This window comes from Cydia strobilella, chromosome 21 (genome assembly GCF_947568885.1).
Source record: "Cydia strobilella chromosome 21, ilCydStro3.1, whole genome shotgun sequence".
In the NCBI taxonomy this organism is placed as follows: domain Eukaryota; kingdom Metazoa; phylum Arthropoda; class Insecta; order Lepidoptera; family Tortricidae; genus Cydia; species Cydia strobilella.
The window spans coordinates 1160882-1188877 of NC_086061.1; the positions used below are offsets into that span (position 1 = coordinate 1160882).

General features: G+C 38.5%; 1 protein-coding gene across 1 annotated transcript in view; it reads right to left on the reverse strand.

Moving 5' to 3' along the window:
* Positions 1 to 27996, reverse strand: part of LOC134751056 (uncharacterized) — a 95099-nt gene that overhangs the window by 42734 nt on the left and 24369 nt on the right. The window contains exons 2-3 of the mRNA XM_063686396.1: positions 9597 to 10460; positions 1888 to 2074 (exon numbers count right to left, since the gene is read on the reverse strand). Coding sequence (XP_063542466.1) covers positions 1888 to 2074; positions 9597 to 10422 — 1013 coding nt within the window. The 5' untranslated portion in view covers positions 10423 to 10460. The remainder of the gene's footprint in view (positions 1 to 1887; positions 2075 to 9596; positions 10461 to 27996) is intronic.

The following is a 27996-nucleotide window of genomic DNA, read 5'->3' on the forward strand; positions in this document are numbered from 1 at the left end:
TGTGTCAGATCATTGTGTAATGATAGTGTTCGCTCTGTTTATGTGTATTAGGATAATCTCGTGTTGAGTCATTCCAGAAATTTGCATTAGGTCAGAGCGAATGATGACCCAATAGTATTTTACAAGGGTTTAATTTAGTTTTTTTGAATAAAGAGTCGATCTTCGGTCTTTGTTATTACGATAAGCTTGATGGTACCAAATCATTGCATTGTTACGTAGGTGTACTCTGTTCAATCAGAAATCGGGTAATTTATCATGAAAGATGTAAAATCTTCTCAAATCTATTTTTTTATACAATACGTTTGTAATTTGTTTCATAGATGGAAAATAGTGCTGGTCTTATATTTAATTCAAAACTAATAAGCAAATAAACAAATATTAACCTAAAAGTTTGCGTCGTATTATAGTGTTTCCTAGGTCGACATCGTACGAGGGAAGGTCCAAAAGTTCGCGGAATGGAAGACTTATCAATTAAATATAAAGAAAAAACATTAATATTTTTCCTTTTCTTTATAAAAGAACGCCACCTATGTAATTGTTTCAAGTTAGAATTTTCTCGATGAGTATTAGTTGCCGTTTGAATGAAAAGTACTATCAGCTTGTATCAAAATAGTTATTTGTTATACAAGGGTGCAAATTTGTATTTTACCCGCGAGTGTGGAATTGAAACACGAGCAAGCGAAAGGATTCTATAGTTGAACCACGAGCGAAGCGAGTGGTTCTAAAATAGAATCCTGAGCGTAGCGAGTGCTTCAACACACGAGAAGTAAAATACATTTGCACCCGTGTGTAACACAAAACTTTTCCCCTCACTATAGCGAGGAAAGTACAACATCCACAGGCGTTAGATCATCTTCATCACTGGAATCACTCATTTTTTACGATATTTTAACAAAAAACTGGAAATTCTGTATTTTTACGTGTTTTTAAGTAAAAATTTTGTTGACAAATTTGACATTTCTGACGTATGAAATGTCAATGATGCGTTTTGAAATTGCATCGACTCAACTTGTGCGTTCAGAATTATATTTAACATCATTATTAAAAAACAAAGTACGTTTCTTATGGAACTTTAAGGTTTATGTCATGGCATAAAATCATTAAATAAAGCTAAATTTGGTATTTTTTATTAGATTCTCAAACCATTTGTTTAATGATAATTAATATCGAACGAACCATTATTATGAGCGCTTTACGTTTTGTTATCTGTCAAGCTACTTAAACACGCTCCATCCAAGGTCAAATTACTTTCCCCACTAGTGGATAAAATGCGTTTTTCCCCGCTTGTTTTAAAGGATAAAAGACAACTTTCCGAGCTAGTGAGGGGAAAATGAAATTTTAATGTCAAAAAGCTTATTGTTTTCTCTACACAATGATGATACAACAAGAAGTAATGTTATTCGACTCTTATTCGGTCGACCTCGGCAACACGATTCTATTGTTGTGTGTACAGTCAGCGATAAAATCGTGTATCAAGTTGAATGATATTGCTTATATGCAAAATTGACAAAAAACTTATTCTGCACTTGCCTTGTGGAGTTGACCTAGGTGTTGGAACGCGATCGGCGGTTGCAGATGGAGTCGCCGCAGTTGACGACAGGTGCGCAGCCGGTACAGGTCCGAGATGCGCGGGTTGTAGCACTTACCTGCTGTTGGTGGAGTTGACGGTGTTAGAGCGCGAGCGGCGGTTGCAGATGGAGTCGCCGCAGTTGACGACAGGTGCGCAGCCGGTACAGGTCAGAGACGCGCGGGTTGTAGCACTTGACTGCTGTTGGTGGAGTTGACGGAGGTGTTGGAGCGCGACCGGCGGTTGCAGATGGAGTCGCCGCAGTTGACGACAGGTGCGCAGCCGGTACAGGTCCGAGACGCGCGGGTTGTAGCACTTGCCTGCTGTTGGTGGAGTTGACGGAGGTGTTGGAGCGCGACCGGCGGTTGCAGATGGAGTCGCCGCAGTTGACGACGCCGCCCTTGGTGGTGATGGAGAAGGTGCGCAGCCGGTACAGGTCGTCCGAGATGCGCGGGTTGTACGGCTTCTCCGGCAGCGAGCACACGCGCGGCCGAGAGTGCTCCACCACTGCACAAAATTAACCTCTTAGAACAAATTAATTTCCGTACCCAAAGGGTAAAAATGGGACCCTATTACTAAGACTCCTCTGTCCGTCTGTCTGTTACCAGGCTGTATCTCATGAACCGTGATAGCTAGACATATGAAATTTTCACAGATGAAATGCCGCTATAACAACAAATACTAAAAACAGAATAAAATAAATATTTAAGTAGGGCTCCCATACAACAAACGTGATTTTTTTTGCCGTTTTTTGCGTACTAGGCCGGTTTTTTAAAGTAGAAACACTACTATGTAAATTATAAACCGAAATAAGTGTCGTATACGAAGGAAAAGTTGATTCGGTTAGGAGATGAGAACCATACTGTTCTACCTTAGGGATTATTGGATTATGGGCTTTGGTTCCAGAGAAACAAGTTAATTCCCTTGAAATGATTTATTTAACTTAAGACCGATGCACTTACAAGAAATACAAGTTCGCTCACACACACCAAACGCATAGTAAGTGGCGCCCTCTATTGGTGGCAATATTGAAACTTAAGACTAAGTATTTGAGTGGCCAGTGTTCAATTTTCTAATTTATTCAACACTCCCACTAAAATTTAACACTAAAACAACAATAAGACCCGTTTCAACACACTTTAAAAGGGCCATAAAAAACTTAATTAAACAAAATTTGATCTCTTAAGTAGGTAAAAGTTTGAGTGGGCAAAGCTTTTGTTAAAATATCTGCTAATTGACTTTTACTTGGTATATAATTAATTTTAATCAGGCCCAACTCCACTTTTTCCCTTATGAAGTTATATTTAATATCTATATGTTTTGTTCTCTTATGAAAAAACAGGATTATTAATAAGCTTAATTGCCGACTGATTATCAACATATAGTATAATATGATCAAATTTTTCACCTAATTCTGACAAAAGAAGCTTTAGCCACAGAATTTCTTTTGCGGCTTCACAAGCCGAGACAAATTCTGCCTCGGTCGTGGAGAGAGAAATGGTCTTTTGTTTCTGACTGGACCATGTTATTGGACCATTATTCATTTTAAAAATATATCCCGTAGTTGACTTACGTGTATCTACGTCACTTGCAAAATCAGAATCTGAAAAACCAACAAGATCATTACTTTCTCCATACTTTATACACAAATCCTGCGTATTAATTAGGTATCTAATTATGCGCTTAACAGCGTTTACATGCTGTTGACTTGGATTATTTACATATCTGCTCAGTACATTCACAGCATATGAAATGTCAGGCCGCGAGACTGTACACAAAAACAATAAGGAGCCTATAGCTTCCCTATACGGAAAATCCACAGTATTTTCATCTATATTTTTAGTTATGATTACATTAACATCTGCAGGGGTACTGACCGGATTTGCAGAACTCATACAAAACTTATCAATTATTTGCCTAATATACTCTTTTTGGTGAATACATATATAGTCATCAGTTCTTTCAATTTCCATGCCAACAAAGTATTTCAAATTTAATTCTTTAATTTTGAAAGCTTGTTTTAAATAGTTTATTATTTCTTGAATAATCTTTTTGTTGGAGGAAATTACAAGCGCATCATCAACGTAAATGATTAGAAACACTTTAGTGTCATTAAAAACTCCTATATATATACAATTATCTGCCTGCGATTGTACAAATCCATATTTAGTCAAGAAATGGGTAAACCTTTTGTTCCAGCAACGAGAGGCCTGCTTCAGACCATACAGAGATTTATTTAATTTTAATACAAAATTTTTATTTAATGGAACACCATCAGGAATTTCTATGAAAATATCTTCATCAAGGTACCCATTGAGGAAAGCAGTTTTTACATCAAATTGCTGAATTTCTAATTTATATTTTGCTGCAATAGACAGAAGTATTCTAATAGAGTCATACCTTGTTGTCGGAGAGAATATTTCCTGATAGTCAACATCTTTGATCTGGTTAAATCCTCGAGCACACAAGCGAGCCTTATAACGTGTTTGATCATTTTCAGTTTTCTTTATAGCAAAAACCCATTTAGTGGTGAGGGTTCGTTGACCAGATCTTTCAACTGGACTCCATGTATTATTTTCTTTGTGTGCTGACAATTCTTCTTTAATGGCTTCTGACCATTCTTTTCTTTGAGGACTCTGCAAGGCTTCAGCATATGTTTGAGGCAATGACAGCTCGACGAGATTGGCTTCCAAGTTTCTGTTTTTCCGTGGTCTCAGAAGTATATCTCTACGTTGCGTAATTTCTATGTCTTCAGACGGCTCAAATGGTGGATCATCACTGTTACAGCTTAGTATGCTGTCTGACCCTGTTGTAGAAGCTTCTACCAGTGTGTCATCCACTAAACTTACTCCCTCTTCAGTCTCTTCACAGTTCTTATCTTCACTATTGTCCTCAAGACACATTTGCACTATATTTCTTCTTATTTCTGGTACTTGATTCTCATCAAAGATGACATTTCTTGATATTTTTATTGTCTTAGAATTTATGTCATACATTCTGTAGTTGGTGTTATCATAACCAACTAGTATCATTTTCTCACTCTTCTTTTCCAGCTTTGTTCTTAACTGATCGGGAATATGGACATAGCCGACACTACCAAATACCTTCACATGGCCTAGCTGAGGTTTGGTGCCATTCCACAGCTCAAATGGTGTTTTCATTGGAGTCTGGCTGGAGGATGTTCTATTTAATATATACACAGCACAGTTGACCGCTTCTGCCCACAGATTTAGTGGCACATCTCTTGCGTACAGCATAGAACGAGCAGCTTGAACAATCGTACGTAGCTCTCGTTCGGCCCGACCATTCTGTTGTGATGTGTAGGGGGCAGTGCGCTCATGAATTATCCCCTCCTTGTCCATATAATCTTGAAAAACTTTATTTACATATTCTCCCCCGTTATCAGTATGCAAATATCTAACACTGTGCATGTATTTATTTTTCACAATATTATTATACTTCTTGAAAATTTCTATGACATCACTTTTGTTTTTAATAAAATATACATGCCTGTAACTTGTAGCTGCATCTTTGAATAACACAAAGTACCTCATGCCTTGGACTGAAGTGTGGCTCATGGGTCCACAGACATCGCTGTATACTACATCACCAGGCTGTAGTTCTCCTCTTACAGATTTGTGAAATGGAAACTTGCATTGTTTCCCATATGCACATGCCTCACAAACAAAGTCAGTTTTTTCATTGTCTTTTATTTTCAGACCTTCTACAACGCTATTTGCACACATTGTTTTAATTTCTTTTAGATTAATATGACATAAGCGTTCATGCCACTTTTTAATGTCATTTTGGTCTTTTAGCACTAAATTACAAGTCTCTGGAACCACTGTTTTTATATTTAACTCGTACAAATTGTTTTCTGTGAGTTTAGCACTCATAACTACTTGATTGTCTTTGTAAATTAAAGCACTCGAGTTTTTCTTTATGATAGTGCAAGATTTTCTTATTACCACACCCTCAGAAAATAAGTTTCTATGAAAACTTGGTACATATAGCACACCTTGCAGTTCACTATTCTCCCACTGTCCATTGACAAGTCTTTTTATTAACACTTTGCCAATACCGCACACTTCAACAGTTTGTTTGTTTCCTAACGTCAATTATTTCTGGTCGCACTCATAAAGTTCAGAGAAGTAGTCCTTCCTATAACTAATGTGAGCTGATGACCCACTGTCTAAGATCCAAATGTTTTCTTCAACATGAAAAGAGCTATCTTCTATATTAAATGCCAACATGTCTGTAGCTTCCTTCTGTGATTTCCCATTCTTGGATTTTCTTTGAAAGCGACATTCTTTTGAAAAATGACCCCGCTTTCCACAGTTGTAACATTCAAAACGATGTTTTGTGTTTCTATTTTGGTTTGTACCACTCCCCGATGCTTGTGGTTGATTCTGTGATGGTACATCTCGATTCTGTTTAGGTTGATTCTTCCAGGTCTTCCCAGCTACTAGAAGAGCTGTCTCTTGTTCTTCTACAGATGCCAAGCTTGCTTCTTCATCTAATAGACGAGCGGTTAAGTTATTAAGAGTTTGTTTATCAGAAGATAATGACATCCAGGCTTGACGCAGCGATCTATATTTAAGAGGCAATGTCCCAAGTATTTTAGTGATTATTGCCATATCGCTAACAGTTTCGCCACTTTCTTTCAATTGTTTTGCTAAGGTCTCCACTTTTGAAATGTGTTGTGCCACACTGTCACCCGGTGACATTTTATACTGATAAAACTTCTCGTGGATTAACATTTTGCACAGTTCACTCTTTTGTTCATAAATTGATTCAAGTTTTGACATAATTTCTGAAGCAGTTTCACAGTTTTCTATGAGTGTAATTTGCTTGAAGTCCATCGAAGACGTAATTATATACATGACCATGCCATCATTTTTTAACCACTCCTTCAATTCTTTGGCTTCTGTAGTTGGTTTTGGAGTTGAAATGTCGATTCCCTTCGCCTTTAATGAGCATTTGACTTGAAATCTCCATTGTCTAAAGTTATTCCCGTCAAATTTTTCCAAATTCATTGAGCGCGTGGGATCCATTTTGAGGTTATATCGCCGATAATGAATAACACTTTTTGGAACTTTTCTTTGCAGTTTTCTTCGGTATTTCTATTTTCAGAGTTTCCTGGGCCCGTAACCTATTGGATTATGGGCTTTGGTTCCAGAGAAACAAGTTAATTCCCTTGAAATGATTTATTTAACTTAAGACCGATGCACTTACAAGAAATACAAGTTCGCTCACACACACCAAACGCATAGTAAGTGGCGCCCTCTATTGGTGGCAATATTGAAACTTAAGACTAAGTATTTGAGTGGCCAGTGTTCAATTTTCTAATTTATTCAACAGGGATGGCCAGGGGGTGCCATAAGAACTTAAGAAATTGCATATACTTGTTTTTTTTTTTTTTTTTTTATTTATTGTTATATAAAGAAAACATTTCGACCCATGCCACCGTGACCGGATGGCCGAGCATCTGCCGCGAATGCAGAAGACGCTGGTACGATTCCAACTTTTTCCTTCGTATACATATGAAATTTATTCCGGTAGGTGTATAAAACTTACCCTTTTAAACGACTTTACAACGTCCAAAACGTTAGTCTTAACTTTGACCCGCTTTTTGCGTAACCTGACTCATTTCAGCTATCGAACGCCGAGATAGTTTAAACTCTCTACATTTTGTGCTTTCTGTCGATTTAAGAGTTCACGCACATAACGCAATAAAGTATAAGATAAAGTAAGTCAAGCTTCCTTAACGCTCAATAAAATTGTCCTAATGATTTTGATTAGGAGAAAAAAAAACAGGTCAAAAGTCATGTTGATTCTGATCTATTTATGTATATTAATTCATAGAAACCTTAACAGAATCCCGAACCCTGAGCGCTCATTTGGACAGCTATTCAAAATTCAAATATTATGAGAATAGTCATAAAATAAATGCCAGTAGCGCTATAATTGAAATGGTGCAAGCGTCAGACTTGGAAAATTTTAGATCTCAGACATCAGAAATTTTATTTGCTTAAAACATGGTTACAAAGGTATTTACAACAGAAGAGAGTTTCCCATGCTTTGTCAATAAAGACATGCGATATGCCTACCTACCTACCTACGTTTTACATACATTCCAACATATAAAAAATCGTGTGACATCGGTTTTAATGTCACCTTGTGTTTTATTTTATTACTTATACACTCACGCTCACTGTGTCATCTATTATATGGTCGAATGGACCCCGTACAAATATGGTTAATTCATGAGTTAAGCTAATTCGCGAGCTAATTACTTATATTGAAAATAATTTGCTAAATCTGAAAGTCTAAAAGCTTCATTATGGCGCAGGAAACTTCGAAAGCCCACAAAATTACTCATATTAAGAGTAACAGACAAGTAGGTAGTTAAAAAAGTTTCCGCATTAGGTTCGGGAAGTTCGTTAAATGATGAGAAAAGTTACCGCCGCCAGTGTTATGAAGCTACCAATTTAATGACCTTTTCTAACAACTTTTCGATTCTATGCTAAATCATTCCAATCAAGTCAAAGTTTAAGTCTCGCGTTCCAAGGGTTCCGTATATAACACAATGTTTAACAATGTATTTATGTGGAACGTGAGTGAAATGTCTTTAAAATCCGACCTACGGGTAGGATCAAAAACTAAGTAATTAAGTCCAACTAAGGCTTGACAGCACATTTCTAATAGGTTTTCCTCTCATCTATAGGTAAAGAACTATTTTGTGTATTTTTTTCAGAACTTTAGACCCAGTAGTTTCGGATATCGGATAGATAAGGGGGGGGGGGAATGATCATTGTTGTCTATTTTCTTTAATAACTTCTAAACTATTGATTTTAAAATTACAAAAAATATATATTTGAGATTCTGAAAATAAGTAACATGATATAGTTTGAAAAACTTTATTTTTTAATTTTCTCATTTACCCCCCAAAAGCTAGCTTTATTTGACGTTCATAAGCGCATTGTAATATACCTACTTAAATTCATTTGTTTACGTTACATGTCCGTCTTTGGGTCATAAATTTAGATATGTGTACCAAGTTTCAACTTAATTGGTTCAGTAGTTTTGGGGAAAATCAGCTGTAATAGACGGACAGACAGGCAGACAGACGCACGAGTTTATAGGATCACTCGTGCGTTCCGTTTTTTTCTTTTGAGGTTACGGAACCCTAGAAACAACAGAATATACATATAGGAACATTACATTGGTTTAAACTCGATTAAAATGTCCATTAGGCGCCCTTCGATGGGAATCTGTATAATTAAATAATTGACATATTTAAACTGTAAATAATCGACTATTATAATTTAAGTTAACTAAATATTTTTAGCTCAACTCTAATTATGAATTCCAGTATAATTGACTAATGTTAACATTGACATAGATTTGTGCCATTGTCACGTTGTACAGTTCGTTTATACTTTTTTTTTTTAATTGAATAAGGAAACAAATTACAGTTTGTTAGATTATTACAAGACCCATCGTAGGCAAAACCTTATGGAGGTTTGTATGCCGATGGGGAGTTCGAGAATAACATAAAGAAAAACAATATTATATCCTATATCTTATCATAAGTATGATTCTTAGTATACATAGCTTGTGTCGTTAGTTTTTAATAAGTGCATTTTAACGACTTTTTTATATGTTTACCATTTAAATATTTAGCACAAACAACTTCGCACTACTAAGCTTCGCAGTACTGAGCTCAGTAACTTACTAGAAACAAGTAACTACTAACTACTACTTGTATCATGCTTAACTTCAATCAATCAGAGTTTAAGTTAAGAATGGGAGTCACCTGCGGTGATATAAATATTTTCAAAATAAGTTTTGCAGTTTTTGTATAAAGTTGTTATGCACCTTTTAGAAGAAGTTAAGTGAGTGGATTTTCACCAAGTTTTCGGAAAAAAACCTGGGTTCACGTAAATGTAAAAAATACAATATTGTTTGAAATCTGATTTATGGACCTTTGTTGTTAAGGGATGCTGTTACGGCATATCGTACTCACCTGGCAATTCTAAGAAATTTGAAGTCCGCCGTTGTCTTCCACGCATCGTATTTTGAAAATTTAGGGGCCCGATATCCTCCACCGAATCACAATTTGACATCGTCGACTCTCTTGAGCCCCTTCTACTGGCTAGATATGCAAGACCGCCCTTCATGGAACCCCTTCGCATAGGCGAACAGGGTCTACTAATACTGGTCGATCGGGTTTGAGGCGTATCATCAGTGATATCTGTAAGATCTGATGTGGATTTACGGCAGATCCTCGAGGACGTTGTTGTTGCTTCGTCGTCAGCGTCGTTAAGCATCGCCGAGGGAGTGCCGGGCATGGCATCCATTGAATCATCAGTGTGACTGGAGACAATGCTTGGTGACGTCACTAGCCTAGGGGAACCGACAGTCGATGTCGAGCCGTACAATTTTCTCGTGCGATTGGGAGACACATAGCCGGGGTTAGTGTGTATATGAACAGGTGGCGGTTTCGGCGATCGGGACTTCTCGCGGCGACCGTGCTTCAGAGATGCGGAGTAGTGCAGGCTTTGCCGGTCAAGGCTAGGATTGCAAGGGCTCGAGCGTCCTGATGGAGATTTTTGGGGGAAATTGAAATGTCTGGGACTCATGGGGCTGCGATGTCCGTGCGCTAGCGGTGACTTGGGAGGCTGATTGTGCTTGTCATAACTGCACCCAGACTGAGGGGTGTAGTAACCAGAGGAGGAGGTGCTAGACGCGACCGAGGGACTCTTTTGGGGGAAGACAAAGTGACGAGGACTTTTAGGAGTGTGGGGTTTGGGGGAGATAGGGGGGTAACCACCAGGGCTGTTCACAGCCATTATTTACCACTGGATCACTGTACTCATCACACTTTAACCTGCAAAAAAAGAAACACAGTATTAAAGACATGTTCAAATATTCACTATTAGACGGGAAACAAAGAATTTACGGTCTAATTATCTTTTAAAACCTACTTGTAGGTTTAACAACTAAATTAAATTAGGTGGCGTTTAACTTAGACGGTTAGTAACATGTTATTATAGACAGCTACGAACAGCTTGGCTGATTTGTATTGTGATAAGTAAAAATGTTACATATAAACAAGTTTTAATCGCAAATGACCGAACAACTTCTTTACCAAGTGGTAACCCTTTAGATAAACTTATATTAAAAGTAATTGTACAGAATATACATTGTATTACAAAGTTGTATTGTCTAATTACAACTTTGGGGATACTAAAGGCTAAACCAAAACGATACAGCATGATTCCTGATCGCTATGTAGGCCATGCTCGTGGACTTATGTTTCACGTTGCGTGCCCCTAACGATATACTAGGACATTTTTCAAACCAATTATTGTATAATATGTATGATCAAATCTTATTAGTTACTATCGTAGGAAAGCTAAATACAAATAGTATCTATTAAATGAAGCTGTTTCAATACAAATTAATATCAAACATGAAAGGTACAAAGTTAGCTGAGAGCAAAGTGGCGGAACTTAGTTGCGAGTGCTGAAGCATGCCTCTGCCTCGAGTCTAGACGGGGCAGTTAATGTGGGGTATGCCGCGCGTGGCTTTTCTATGACGTCAATTTTCTCAATTATGCGGTACGGTACATTGTTAAGAGTCAACGATATATATCACTTTTTATGATAAAAATTGTAATACAAACAAAATAGAGCTAGTAGAAGTTTTATATGTAAAACTCTCCAATTTTCATGTTACTCGTATTTCAGAATGTCTTATTAAAATGGGAACGTAACTGGTTGTATCGTGGCGGCAAAGAGAATAGAGGCTATAGATGGTTATTGTCATAGTAAATTTTGTAGTCACGGTAAATTTACTGCCATCTTTCGACACAGGATTAAAACCAGAAATGAAAATAAATAAAAATATCAAAAAAAATTTTTTTTTTTAGAACGCCATTTGGCTTTGACTCATGTACTTTCACTGATATGTGTTAAAATTGTTAAATATCAAACGGTGTCGCCAACGCCATCTACACGAGTAGATAGGCCAAAGGTGGCGCCATCAATTCGAGCATCATTTTTTCTTGATTTTGCCTGGCACGTTTTTTACTTAGACCAGGGGCCCGTTTATCAAAAGCTTGTAGCTGCCTTTGATAAACGGGCCCCAGGCGTGTCTCACTCCGCGATTTCTTCGCGTCGCTACAAGTACCTGCGGCCGCCTCAATTTTGAGGTTTTGCCATAGTAATTGCCGCACACCGCTATGGAACGGACGCCTGCACGCGCTTGCGCCGCCTTGCGCGTAGTAGTCGCGTTTTGTTAGGGAGTGAGTCTTCTGTACCTAGTACTATTATATATTCTGTGCTTAGACTTTACTTATATAATAATACGGAGTTACATATGTCTTTGATGGTGGCTAGGTGACTAAAGGTAAATAGTAGGTGGTGTGTGACTATTAATAGGCAATTCTTGAAAAGCTCTAAAATTCCCTATTTACAGTGTTGGTGTACGAATAATACAATTTGAATTAGCGAGAAATTACCTGTGACATGCGTTAGACGGATTGAAATTGATTTGGGTTTCCCGTTTAAACCTTATACCTATCAATGTGTCAATCCATCAAAGGGTTTTAGGCTACAGATTATAATAGTCAATTATAATTAACCATATACTTATCAACCTAAATTCACGAGCTCCGAGGAATGCGTTTGTTTGATGCGATGCAATTACGGAATTCGAAACTGAGCATAAACGTCTTGAGCAGCGATGTGGCCGATCCCTTATGGGATGATTACATACTCATATTCCTCGGAAAATGGCCACAAATGCCATAAAAACATTTTTCATTTTTTTATTTTTGCAGGCCTTGATGACCGTACTTTCAAATGGATGTTCAGTGGAAGCAAACCAACTAATGGACCCGAGTATAGTGTCTGGTCTATATCCAAGGAGTTGCGACATTGTTAATGTGGTACAACTTATAAGATATATATCCGATGTTGGCTTGTACAATTTACTGATATAGTTTCTATGAGGTATCAATATTCTATGTATTTAAGAGTCTCTACTATACAACTTTTGTGTTGTGGTTCCGGTTAACTGTCTGGTCAAACTTGTGAGTTCCAAGCCAAAGACAGTGGTGTAGTGCTCATACCTATGAGCTTTTCGTAAAATACGTACATAATATTATTGGATATTTACCACTGGCTTATCTATAAAGGATAATGTCGTCGGAAAACTTGTATGTATTTTATATGCACAGTGCCCAGCAGTACAGCAAAAGACAGTTCATTATTTGGAAGCAACGCCAGCGCGAACACCTGTGTGATTCTAGTCATGGAATTCTACTTTGTTGCTTATAAAAGTTATAAACCGCTATTTTTCCATAACATGCCCCAACGGAAAAGGGCCCGGATACAATTTGTCGCAACATTCGGCCCCACATCGCCCTGTGAGGCGCCACCACATCAAAGCGTGACGTCAACGACTGATGGCCATTCTTGCCAGCGTGGGATGCAACTCAAAGTGAACAACGTGTAATCTTGGTTGGCGATAAGCTCTGGACTTCCGAAAAGGATCTCAATGCGCATGTCTTTTTTACCCGAATCGCTGATAGTAATGTTTTTCGAGTGTCTAGCAGACACAGATACTTATTCATACTCATATTATTTTATTCGGTATTTATTGTCAATTACTAAGGTCACAACACATGCATCACTCACGTACTCATTCAACAGGGAGCGGATTCAATCCTGGGGGCCTAGTCAAGATAACAATCGTTTGCGTTACGATACCGAAACGCTATCTGATGTCTCTCTATCACTCTTCGATATTAGTGTGCCACGTTTACTCAAGACTTATATTGTCTAATAAGTTTGACAAAAATATAATTTTAGAAAAAGTTAATTTCTTTTACTCAATTTATTTAACATTTGCATACTTAAAGCGGTTCTCTGAGCCAGAAGGCGAAGGCTCCTTAATATATGATCATGTTTTTCTAAGAGGCGTTGATATTCGTAGACGTGGAAAAAATATATGTAGTTCTTGGCTGTATTATCTTTAATAACATAGCTTCCGATAGACGAATTATGACACTTCGCTCGATACAATGAATTCCCAAAGTAACCTCTAACTCGGACTTTTAATCAAACTTTACTCGGTTATTTATTATGTGATACTAAACAAAAAAGAAAAAACAATCTTAACTTAAATAGTAATTTGATAGCTTTCGAATTTCGATATTGTAAGGTAACGTTTTTAAAATAAATAAGAATCGACAAAATTCGATCAAAATTGACACTTGGCGTGCATGATCTTTCCCGTTCTTTCTTGCGAAATGTGACAGTGACAGCGGCAAACCGACGGAACGGCCTTAAGATAATTGCGAAACATGCCCCTCAAAGCCTATTCACTCTGAATAACATCTTTAAAATTAAAGGCAAGAGACATTACAATTCAATTTGTTACCAAGGCACCACAAACAAATTGAGTGCCTATCAAAGCCTGAACGTGAAACGTACCGTACATATTCTATTCGAGCGTGAATATTTGAAGGTTTAGGTACTAACGTACTCAAACATTGTGTTGACTCACTGGTTACCTTCGATTCGATAAACATAAATATCTCAGACTCGTAAGAAGTTCTGTCGCTCTTAGCGACTTTACGTATGTAATTCCCGAGAGAACGTTGTGCTATATCGTACGAGTATAACGTTCCTACTTTAAGGTTGCCTTGGTCTACTTTTCACTTTCTGCTACGAATGGCATCATATATTCATTGCAGAAAAATGTTTCATAAAACTTGGCTCACGAACACATCACTATATAGTATAAAACAAAGTCGCTTCCTACTGTCTGTCTGTCCCTATGTACCTATGCTTAAATCTTTAAAACTACGCAACGGATTTTAGTGCGTTTTTTTAGGGTTCCGTACCCAAAGGGTAAAAACGGGACCCTATTACTAAGACTCCGATGTCTGTCTGTCTGTCCGTCTGTCACCAGGCTGTATCTCATGAACCGTGATAGCTAGACAGTTGAAATTTTCACAGATGATGTATTTCTGTTGCCGCTATAACAACACATACTAAAAACAGAATAAAATATAAAATAAACGTGATTTTTTTTGCCGTTTTTTGCGTAATGGTACGGAACCCTTCGTGCGCGAGTCCGACTCGCACTTGTCCGGTTTTTTTAATAGAGTGATTCAAGAGGAAGGTTTATATATATAATACATTGCACCCGTGCGAAGCTAGTTTATAGATATAATAACGGCCCGCACCGTCTGGAGTTCGAGTAAGTACATAATGTAATATTATGCTGTAGTCAATCCCCAAAACTTCCGAACTTTGTAAGATTACCTAGTCAGATCCGATGTTTATTCTCTGGTTTGACAAGTGGTATTAGTTAGCGAGATCAATGCTCGTATTCGACTAGAACAATCACTACACTACACCTTATAAAACAAAGTCTCCCGCAGCGTCTGTCTGTCTGTATGTTGGTGATAAACTCAAAAACGAGTGAAAGGATTTTCATGCGATTTTCACCTTTTTATCAATAGATTGATTCTTGAGGAAGGTTTAGGTGTATAATTTATTATGGTGTAACCCGTGCGATCCCGGGGCGGGTCGCTAGTATCTTAAGTTAAACTAAACAAGAAAATACCGAAATAATCTCTTTATCAAAATTTTATTCCATCTTATAACTTACTAACTTATTAGATACTTTCTAATCCATACTAATATTATAAATGCGAAAGTCTGTCTGTCTGTCTGTCTGTGTGTTCCCTCTTCACGCTTAAACCGCTGAATCGATTTAGATCAAATTTGGCATAGAGATAGGTTGAGTCCCTGAGAAGGACATAGGATAGTTTTTATCCCGAAAATCATCCCTTAAGAAAGTAAAAAGCGGGATGGAATTGAGATAATTAATGAAGTGTCTGCTAATTTGTATGCTCAAATTGAATAATTGCTATAAGATTTTCTCCAGGCGCTATTCTTACTCTAGCTGGGGTTACTAAGTCCACGCAGACGAAGTCGCGGGCAAAAGCTAGTAACTAATAATTTAACCCTGTTAAAAGCAGTTACTTAAATGCGCAGACACATGTGCAATGTTTCTTTATTACATCGTTGACTTCACTGCTGCGAAGTACTTAAAGGATGGTAATAAAAAAACCGGACAAGTGCGAGTCGGCCTCGCTCACCGAGGATTCCGTACTTTTTAGTATTTGTTGTTATAGCCGCAAAAGAAATACATAAACTGTGAAAATTTCAACTGTCTAGCTATCACGGTTCATGAGATACAGCCTGGTGACAGACAGACAAACAGACGAATAGTGACAGGAGTCTTAGTAGTAGGGTCCCGTTTTTACCCTTTGGGTACGGAACCCTAAAAATATGTCTGTTTATTTCACAGTTAGTAAGCATCGCTCGTCCGAGCGTAATTACCGTGCGAGCGCTGCAGCTTCCTACCTAATTCCCGTAGCTTGAACCCATTTCCAGTGTATCTCGACCCCTAAGTACTAACAACTAAGCAACACAGGAGATACTTAATACTGGCCCTCCTGAAGCGATGCACTGAGGTAGCATTCTGAATTGTTGGATACATGGGTGCTGATTTTATTTTGTGCAACGTTGCCTGCATTAAATTACATTTAATGAAATACTAGGAAATACCAAAATAGGGCCTACAATATCAGAGGGAGAATAACTGTAATGTTATGCAAACTCATAGTTGAACATTCGTTCCAATTCAGAGGTAAAGCAAACAAATAATATAGTAAACAAGCTTGGGAATAAATCAAATTATTTTATTAAATATTTTGATTTGTGTTTTTTTTTTTTCAAAGACGCCTAGTCTTACTAAGATGGCATATAGTCGAGAAATTCGGACGGGCACCGCCGTGGCGGGATGGCCTAGGGATTCATGGCGTTAGCCGCGATAGCTAAAGACGCCGGTTCGAATCCGGCCTTCACCACTGGAGGGCTTAGTCACTTTTTCTTTAATATATGACATCTATTACAGTTTTTAAATATTATAGTAGTTGTTCTATGTGCCCTACGTTCTTCCCCTATACCCCATACGAGTACAAATATTTAGAAATACTGCTATGGTGTATGGAAGGTATAAAACGGACGGAGAAGATAACGAACGTAGAGGTATTACGTAGAGTGAAAGAGAAAATCATCAACAACAGAGGGGGAAAAATGATTGGACATTTGATACGGCACGACAACTTCTTTAAGACCATCATAGAAGGCAAGATAAAAGGAAAGCGAGGCAGAGGCAGACCAAGACGTAGCTACGTAGACCAAATAAAAGAAAAAGCTGGTGTCGTGTCGTAACAAGAGGTCAAGGATATAGCATACGAGAGGGAGAAATGGAAAATACTCCACCGACAAGAGGATACCTCTTAATTGAAGAAGAAGATAACTATTTGAGGATAACTTTTACTATCTAGACTTAAGGATGACTCACGTAGAACGGTCGATGTCCCAGCCGAAGCTTCCAATACTTCGTTAATTTCTATGACGGATGATCACGTGATGTTTTCTATAGAAACCTGAAGTGTCGGACCCCAGACCAGACCGTTCCAATGTGAGTCATTCTACTCGTACATACATACATCTGAGTATGTATAAGTATAATATGGATGTATAATAATGGTATGATAAAATCCATTGCCACGAGATGCCCTGCGACTCCTGCGACATTTCATATCATGTGGCATTTCGATCGCTTTATTGGCGATTTGCGATTGCGAGTCGTTTCAAGGTCGTATCATAATTACAAAGTAATATGACATTTTATCGAGTCGGCCTCCATCTTTTAAAAGCCGATTTCAAAAATAGGTTCAACAAACGTTTTAATAGAAAGAAAGTAAAAGCAACAAAGGAACAATAAAAAAAACAATAAAGGCTACAAAAGAACAACATAATAGCTAAATTTCAATTTAAATAAGAATCCGAATCACTGCTACAATAGGCTTTTTGCCCGCGCGATATAACGACATCTCAATTTTCTGGGAACCGGGGCACAATCTTTCCCTCCTATTTGCGTAAGCGGAACGATACTATGATTGGTTCGATATCGAAAGAAGTGCAAACATAATTTCAATTTTGGCTTCAAGTGTTTGTTTATTACGAACATGGGTTATGGTTTTTCGGGCGCCGCTTGTATTTCTTTGGGACTAAACACTATATCGTTAACTTGTACGTATGCGTATGTGTGTTACACTGCAAACTGTTGCATATAGGACCATTTTCCTCGCGGGCTGATATTGTAAATAATGAATATAATGATAATCTAGGGTTATCGAAAGGGTACCCAAAGGGTAAACGAGACCCTATTACTAAGATTCCGCTGTCCGTCCGTCTGTCTATCTGTCTGCCGTCTGTCCGCCTGTCACACGGCTGTATCTCGTGAACCGTGATAGCTAGGCTAGCGTGACAGTTGAAAATTTCACAGATGATGTATTTCTGTTGCCGCTATAACAACAAGTAATACTAAAAACAAAATAAAATTAATATTTAAGTTCCCATTCAACAAACGTGATTTTTTGCCGTTTTGAGGGTTCCGTACCTCAAAAGGAAAAAACGGAACCCTTATAAGATCACTCGTGCGTCTGTCTGTCTGTCCGTCTGTCACAGCCTATTTTGTCCAAAACTACTGGACCAATTAAGTTGAAATTTGGTACACATATGGTGGCTTGTGACCCAAAGACGGACATGTAACGTAAACAAATGAATTTTAAACATTTGGGGGGCCACTTTTGGGAGGTGAATGAGAAAATTAGAAAATAAAGTTTTTCAAACAATATTGTGTTACATAACTTACATAATAATATCAAATGAAAGAGCTCGTTGTGAGAACTTCAAATAAATATTTTTCATAATTTTAGGATAAAAAGTAGAAGTTATTCAAGAAAATAGGCTAAAAATGACCATTCCCCCCCTTATCTCCGAAACTACTGGGTCTAGAATTTTGAAAAAAAAAATACGCCACATAGTTCTTTACCTATTTATCACAGGAAAACCTATCAGAAATATGCAAAATTATTACTATAAAATCAAAAATATTAGAAATGTTTTTTGTGTAATGGTACGGAACCCTTCGTGCGCGAAGCCCACTCGCACTTGGCCGGTTTTTTTAAACAGTTAAATATATTATATTATATTATATCTGCTTTTTTAAATGAACAAGAACGAAGGCTGTCCCTAGTGGTAACCACTGGGGAAATCTGAATCCACCTAAGTGAATTGGTGAATACTGGGAATTATTTTCTCAGTCGCTCACAGTATGACCAATTTGCTACCACTTGTAACAGCTGGGATAAAAAAAAATCACCTATTACTAGTAATAACAACTTGATGATAACAGATATAAATAACACGAAAATTCCCGCCAACGCTAATTTCTGACTTTGTTGATGTAATTAATATTGAATGAATGAATGAAATTATTTAATCCAGAAAAGAAATTCCATATGAGTTTAAAACATTTAAAACGAATTACATAACGATATATGATTAAATTAAATTAGATTAAGACATACACAAACACAAAAACAAATACACAAAAATCTTTAAATAAGGACCTGCGTCTCGGGTCACCCCGACCCCGATTCAACAGGCTTGTGGTAGGCCCTCCAGCGCTCGTGCAGCGGACTGGCGTCCCACTTTCTGACCGCTGACAGCAGCGTGTTGGAGGAGACGTAGATCGCCTTTCTGGCGGTGGCGCTCCTCGCGCGCAGCAGCGCGGCCCAGCCCGGCGCGCGCCCCTCCGCGAACATCATATATCAATGTTATGCAGCTGATATATTTATGGAAAGCATTATTATTTGACACAAGCCATGTAAACATGAAGTACTGTCCTAGTTTATTATAAAACTTTGTTTCGTAGATATATCGGCGTGCTTGACAAACTCGATAAACTAAACACGACAGGTGATTGATAGATTTATTGATTACATGGGCGCGTGCATGCTAAGCTTAATATTTATCAATGAATATAAACGGGAGTGAAGTTACCTAAAATGTTATGGCAACCAATATGAAATAAACCGGCCAAGTGCAAGTCGGACTCGCGTTTCAAGGGTTCCGTACATTACACAATTTAAACAATGTATTTTTTATGCGAAATGTCTTTAAAAACCCGTAGGGGTCGGATCAAAAACTAAGTAATTAAGTCCGACTCACGCTTGACTGCACATTTCTAATAGATTTTCCGGTGATCTATAGGTAAAGGTCTATTTTGTGTATTTTTTTCAAAATATTTGGCCCAGTAGTTTCGGAGATAAAGGGGGGGGGGAATGGTAATTTTTTGCCTATTTTCTTGAATAACTTCTAAACTGTTTGTCCTAAAATTATATATAAAATATATTTGAGATTGTCACAATGAGCACATTACATGTGTGTATTTGTACCAAGTTTCAACTTAATTGGTACAGTAGTTTTTTAGAAAATAGGCTCTGACAGACGGACGGACAGACAGACAGACAGACAGACGCACGAGTGATCCTATAAGGGTTCCGTTTTTTTCCTTTTGAGGTACGGAACCCTAAAAATTTAAAAAGGATTAGTCGTGATACTCCTGATTTAGTGATATACCTATTTAGATTTGCTGTCATTTAGGCCTGTTAAACTTTGGACCTGCTTTATACGTAAATTGCTTAGTAGTTAGTGCAAGTTCATACTATGCTACTTAAAACAAGTATAATATAGTATAGCAGTATAAGTATAATATATTGCAAGTATAACGCAAATACGAGTGTATGAACCCGCAATTAATACTAATCAATGTGTAATTAGGTTCTTACAGCGTACACGAAATCTCTAAACCTTTCAAGTGGCATACGTCTTTTAGAGTTGAAGGAATTTCGATTTTATTTGAATTAATCATATTCCAAATTTAAAGGGTCCCACTGACTATCTGTCCGCCGGACGATATCGGCCTGTCAGTTAGAACAAAAATTTGACAGTTCCGAACAACTGACGTAAATTGTCCGCGAGGCGGTTCCTGCCACTTCACGGTTTAAGTTATACTGATAGCATGATTACACTGATTTAAAAAAAAATGAAAACTAACAATTCGGACAGTGAAAATAATAATTCGGACAATAACCCGACTATATTAAATTTCAATGTTACGGTTGCGATGAAACAATCATGCACAATTTCAAAATAAGACTGAGGTGATCCCATAATCCTTAAACAAAGTTTTGTACGGAGCAATAAAAAATCTGGGAGTGATAGTGATGTGATTAAAACCCAAAATGCAACTTTAAGCATACACGTTGAGTAACATACTACTCGGGTGGTATTAAAATTTAGGAGTCCTTTCAAAAGGGCTTATTTTTTTTATTTTATTTTATTGAAAACACATTTACATGACATTACAGTATAAAACTAATGCGCCATGAAAGTTAATTACATTTAAATTACAACTAGTACTATGGTATATTTACAACACTAAATTACTACAGTTGAGCACCTATCATCCATCCTCTCACAAAACCTCAGACATTCACTGCACACAGCCGTCCATCGCCACGCAAACATATCGCAGTCAGTAGCTGATGTCAGGAGCGCATTCAAAAGTGTGAGAGCACGAAGAAGTGGCGAGTTCTTACGCGACACAGTGCGAGCCGCCGGCACTGCCAACAAGTCGCGTCGGCGGGGCCTGAGAGCCATCCTGGGAACGTCAGGGACAAAAAGTCGTACCAGGCGGCACACCAGCTCTGGGCAGTCTGACTCGCCACGCAGGACCCGTAAAGCCGTAGTCAATAAAGAAAAGTTTCGCCTGACCTCTAACGAGTTGTAACCGAGGGTCCCTAACAAGAATTTGGTTGGGTACAGAAACGGGTAATACCCGTACATTTTCTTGTACAAGGATCTTAAAAAGGCTTTTTGAACTTTCTCGAGTAACAAGGCATACGTTGACTCGTGTGGGTGCCACACGACCGACGAGGCCTCCAACTTACTTCTAACCAAGGCGTTATAGACCAGTTTCAGTGCGAATGGCTCTTTAAAGTCACGCATGTTGCGAATAAGAAAGCCCAGTCTTCGGTAGCAGTCCTTAGCAAGTGATGACAGGTGCAGGTTATTTCTCTATGAACGAATTCGCAGAGCTGCTGGACCACCCCAGGAGTCAAGACACATCTGTGATCGGTGCGGCAAGAAGTGCCGATCGGCCATTGGTTTATACAGTCACCGCAGTCGATGTAGACTGTAGACATCTCCTCAAATACCTCTAGGCGCTCCAACTATCATCTGTAAAGATGCTGTGGCCAATGATGATGATGATGATTTCTCTATGAGCATACAAAATAAGCCCTTTTGAAAACACACTCCTCAATTTATTGTCTTAAACAACTATGATAGGAATAAATCTACAGAAAACTAATCATTAAAAGTAAACTATTGTCGTCATCATTTTCATCATGATTTTAGCCTCTTGTCGCCCACGACGGCTGAGCATAAGCCTATCTTCGTGTACGCCATTTATCCCGGTCGAGCTAGTCTCATCCAGAAGTGCGCCGTGATCTTAAAAAATATAAGTATGTAATGATCACAGAAGCCTAAACCAAACAACTTGGCAACAACAGCTGAGACAGCAACTTATTTTAAAATCGGTTGAATACTTTCCACCACCCACGAAAGACGATATAGACTCCAGTGTTATTACGAACCTTTTGAACTGTTTCAAAGAGCCCTTGACAACTCGAGTCGGCATCTTGGAGCCGAGAAGTGCTCCGACCTAAGGGAGGGATCAGTCAGGCGGACTGAAGGGCCAGATTGGTCCCAAGCCGCGAATTCTTTTGGCTGTGCGAGTGCGGGCGATTCAGGATCTTAGGTAAGCAGTATAACGTTACCAGGACATTCCTAAACCTAAGTAATATTGAAGCCAGAGGCGTTGCGCTAGGATAGCGATGGAATTAACATCTAGGAAGTAGGCGGCACGCTGCTGAAGGATTTAAAAGGTGTCAAGTTTTGCACATGCTAAGGCGTAGGCAAGAATTCAAGTGTGACTTAACCCAACTGTTTGATAAGCGTTATATTTGGAAACTACTACTTGTTTGGAAAGCTTAGACGACTTTCATTAGTTTATTTCTACTTGGAAATTGTTAACAAAAAACTGATTTTCTCTGCTTATTCAGGTGACAAGTGCATTCTGTAAACACAAACAAGCTGCAGTGTGCCATCCTATCCGGTGTCAAAGAGCAAATTGCATCGTGCGTAGGTACAGAGGCAGTAATTGTAGCTTCGTCGACAATATTCAATGCTCAAAGGTGACCTAGACACCTTAGTGCAGATGATTAACTATATCGAAGCATGTACATACATTATAATAATATACATAACACATTATAATAATAGTAGGTAACTTGATTTTTACCGTCCAAGGCGATAGCGAGATTTGGCTTTGGGTGCAGTTCCAATACAGTAAGCATAAAATAAATAATAGATATATATAGACAGATAAAACGTTCATTTGAAATTATATGAAGACTTCACCGTCACAGACGTAAAATGGAATCCTGAGCGTAGCGAGTGCTTCAACACACGAAAAGTAAAATACATTTGCACCCGTGTGTAACACAAAACTTTACACCGCACTATAGCGAGAAAAGTGCAACATGTACGATTTACAGTATATATCCGAAGCGTTTTTGTACCCACATGCATAGCTCGACCGTGAGCGGAGCGGCGGTAAAGGCGTGAACAAAGCACGAAATAGAGATTTACGCCTCAAATATTTTACTACTCGAAGTTCATGTCGAACAAAATTGGTATGTGTAGGTACAGAGATTTAGAAGGAAGTTTGCTACAAATTATGTACATACAGCGACAAGAACATAGACGGCGCTAATCGAATTAACAACATCCAGCCCTGTTGTAGCATTACGGATTCCGAGATTCTCGTAGGAATACTAAGTAGGTAGTATTACGCAAATATGCGGCAATCTGCGATACAAACAGTCGGAATCTTGTAAGGAGATTCCGATAGCTTGTCGCCGTGTTCACAATTTCGGATCGCGAAACGTTTTTATAACGAATTATTAAATACTACCCGCCCGCGACTTCGTCTGCGTAGAATTAGTATTTTGGGTAGCTTCTTTTTTTACCCACTGCTATTTAGAGGGTAAAAACGGGACCCTATTACTAAGACACCGCTGTCCGTCTATCCGTCCGTCTGTCCGTCCGTCCGTCCGTCTGTTCGTTTGTCCGTCTGTCTGTCACCAGGCTGTATCTCATGAACCGTGATAGCTAGACAGTTGAAATTTGCATAGATGATGACTGTGTTTCTGTTGCCGCTATAACAACAAATACTAAAAAAGTACGGAACCCTCGGTGCGCGAGTCCGACTCGCACTTGGCCGGTTTTTATTGATTCTCTATACCAACTTCCTTCTGTTTGAGAGACAATTCTAACTTCTAACGTCTTGATGTAATGTAAAAGCAATGAATCAATGTGAGCATAATAGTTACATCATTGTCAGGCGTTGCTTCAATTATCTCACTTTCGGGGTGGAAGTGAGATAATTTTCACCCTCTAAAGGGACGATTTCCGGGATAAAAACTATCCTGTCCTTCCCCGGGACTCAAACTATCTCTATGTCAAATTTTCAGCGGTTTAAGCGTGAAAAGGTAACACACAGACAGACAGACTTTCGCATTTATAATATTAGTATGGATTGCGTGACAAAAGTCTTAAACATTTGATTACTATCGACAATAGGACGAGTAATAAATATACCTACGAGATTTTTAAATACAGGGAATAATGTCGCAAACGAAAATTTCGGTGAAGGAAAACATCGTGAGGAAACCGGACTAATCCTAACAAGGCCTAGTTCCCCCTCTGGGTTGAAAGGTCAGATGGCAGTCGCTTTCGTAAAAACTAGTGCCTACGTCAATTCTTAGGATTAGTTGTCAAGCGGACCCCAGGCTCCCATGAGCCGTGGCAAAATGCCGGGATAACGCGAGGAAGATGATGAATGTCGCAAACGAAATACCTACTGCAAATGAAAAGTAAACGATAACAGTGGAGTGATATTACTTTTAATTTAATGTAAAAATGATTGATGAAATCTTAGATGTTTTTTTTTATTCGAAATATATTTAAGTGTCATTCATCAATCATCATTCATCCATTTAAGTGACATTGAATAATTCAAAATATTTTTAGAAAACTTGCGATAATAGAAATAGTTCACAACGTAACGAACTAAGGGCCACTTGCGCAGGGTTAGCGAACTAACTCGGAGATAACCGTTTAAACCCTACAGTTAACCGTACAGTTTAACCCTGTATTTAACTCCGAGTTAGTTGGCTAACCTTGGAACTTGCAAGTGGCCCTAAGCATTCGGTATTCTCATCGTGGCGGATAATAATAACCGAACCAAAATATGCACCTGGAAAACTAATTAAAATCCTGTGAGAACATATTCTACTGTAATCAAGCTCAGGCTTTAATATCAATTTAATTTTTCATTTATGAAATTAATTAGAGACTTGTCACTTGCAACAATCGTGGCATTTCATGACTAGAAGTCTGTTCCAATAGTAATAACAACCGTAAAGTGGCTTAGACTAGCAAGGACTTGCTTGCTATTTTCAATCCCACCAAAAAGCAGGTTTGCACGATTTTCAAGGGACGTTAAGATAACCCTATGTAAGGCATATTGCCAGTCATGGTACACGTGCAGCCTGTGGGTCAACCATATTTAGAAGGCAATCAGCGCCTTGCGCGTTCTGTATAATAACATACTGAGGATGCTGTTGGGTCTTCCCAGGTACTGTAGCGCTTCTGGGATGTTTGCAGTTTCACAAATAGATGGCTTCCAGGCCATAATCCGGAAACGAACAGCTTCCATTATGCGCCGAGTGCGTGGGAGCTCCATCAGCATCCTGAGTCTGGTGGCAGACAGGCTAGATTGTCCGATAGCTGGACACTGGCATAGTCTGCATGTTAATATTTAAACCTAATTTTAGCGTTGACATTTAAATTTATTTTTGACTGCGCATAATGAATTACTATTAATTTTTAATCTTAATTTTAGTATTATTTTTAATCAGAATTTAATCAATCTATTATTATTAGTACCAGTATCCATTATTATGATCAATCTAATAAATTTAAATGTCAAGATTTATTTATTATTAATTTTAACATAATTTTATTTTAATTCTTATTATAATTGCAACTGTTGGCTTATTGTGTTATGCTTATTATGTATATGGACCAATGTTGTCTGCAATAAATGATAAATAAATAAAAACATTTTCATATAAAATGTTGCCAAGACGAAACCATAAGGCTCGCACTGTCAAAAAGTTTTCAGAACTTGTAGAGCCAAGCTTCTAACTCTACAAGCCCTTAACTTCATAAACTTTACACCTTAACACTAGATATCACATAGGTACTACCCATCGTAAAGTAGTTTTCTTTCATTACTCGAAGTGATTTTGTGCTCTACAAAATATTCATTTGAAAATGGATGCCCTGAACCCTGAATAGAGCGCGCGGTCGCCATAATTTATAACCTCTAAATTCAGCCTGGGGTTGATCCACGTAACACCTTGACGTGGATTTAGAAAAGATACCGTAAATTAATATTTACAGAATATTTTTTACAAACTGTTTTTTGCGGTTTTAATCATTGGTTCATACATATTAAATATATTAATGACGGGTCACTCACGTGTTTTAAGTCGAAAACGCTCGACATGTTTCACTCCGTACCGAGGAGCGTCATCAGGAGCTTGCGTCGACGGTGACGGACCGGCGCAGACTGCGGGCCGCAGCCCTCCGCGCCCGATGACTCGGCGCGGGCGCCGGTGGCGGCAGGGGGGGCGAGAAACTACCCTCGTTTACGGCATTATTGTCAAATGATGGGTTGCACACAACACTCACTACGTCATTCGCTAATGGTTCGTCCACACTGTCCACCGACGTAGTACCCAAAACAGTTTTCCAGCTCGGAGGCACTGACCAACCACAATCACGGTTAAAATTCGGATGACGACCAATTTCGATAGCCTCCCGTACTTTTCGCTGAATCACAAACTTTTCTTTCGCCAGCACAGTTACCTTATCGAAACGTATATAGTGAGTCGAATCCGAATCCAACACGTGTTCCGTCACCGCAGAACCCCGGCTATCCCTGTGCTGGCGAAAGAAAAGTTTGTGATTCAGCGAAAAGTACGGGAGGCTATCGAAATTGGTCGTCATCCGAATTTTAACCGTGATTGTGGTTGGTCAGTGCCTCCGAGCTGGAAAACTGTTTTGGGTACTACGTCGGTGGACAGTGTGGACGAACCATTAGCGAATGACGTAGTGAGTGTTGTGTGCAACCCATCATTTGACAATAATGCCGTAAACGAGGGTAGTTTCTCGCCCCCCCTGCCGCCACCGGCGCCCGCGCCGAGTCATCGGGCGCGGAGGGCTGCGGCCCGCAGTCTGCGCCGGTCCGTCACCGTCGACGCAAGCTCCTGATGACGCTCCTCGGTACGGAGTGAAACATGTCGAGCGTTTTCGACTTAAAACACGTGAGTGACCCGTCATTAATATATTTAATATGTCTGTGTCTCACGGAAGTTTTGTTATTAAAATTGGTTCATACTTTCACTAATGTGATTTTTTCAGTCCTAGCTGGTGAATAAATCGCATAATCAGACAAAGCTCTATAAGTATATCTAGCAACAGTTTAGGATAAGCGAAAGAGGTTTATATGTATTTCGGAACACGTAGTTATTACAATACAATACAATACAAATACTCTTTATTGCACACCTCATTACAGAAAACTAACCATCCTATTACCATAGGATTAAGGATGTGTGTTGATATAAATGGTCACTTTACTTGCTACAATATAAACTGTACCTACTAACAAGGACAGGTACCCAAATGTCCGGCTCCGATTTGATTTATTTTGATATACAGTGTGTTCGGCACATGGTTGGACAAACGAAAACAACGAAGAGGTGGGGCCATATGCCACTTAGCCATATAAATATGGCCTTGAGTGAAAAAAAAAATGCCTGCTTTGGGTCAACGGTAAATAAAATTGATTTACTTTAATAGGTAATTAAGGTTTTTTGCGTGTGTTCGGACAGACAAAATTAGCAAATAAGGGTCAGTTGCACCAACCACAATTAACAGACTGATCAACGTCAAGCAGCAGAAAACAATGAAACTTCCCGTACAATAAAATTAAGCGAACGCTAAAACGGTGACAGACGGTTTGGTGCAACCCGACCTAAATCTAGTCATTGAATAATATAAAAATGTATGCATGTACATTACGTCAGTTTGAAAGGGCATAAACTGGGGATGTTTTCCTGGAATTAGAACTTCTCGATCTCTTTCAGTATTTTAATACAATTTTATTCAAAGTTGAAAGTTAGATATTTTTTTTACCTCTTTCACAAACTTTAAAGA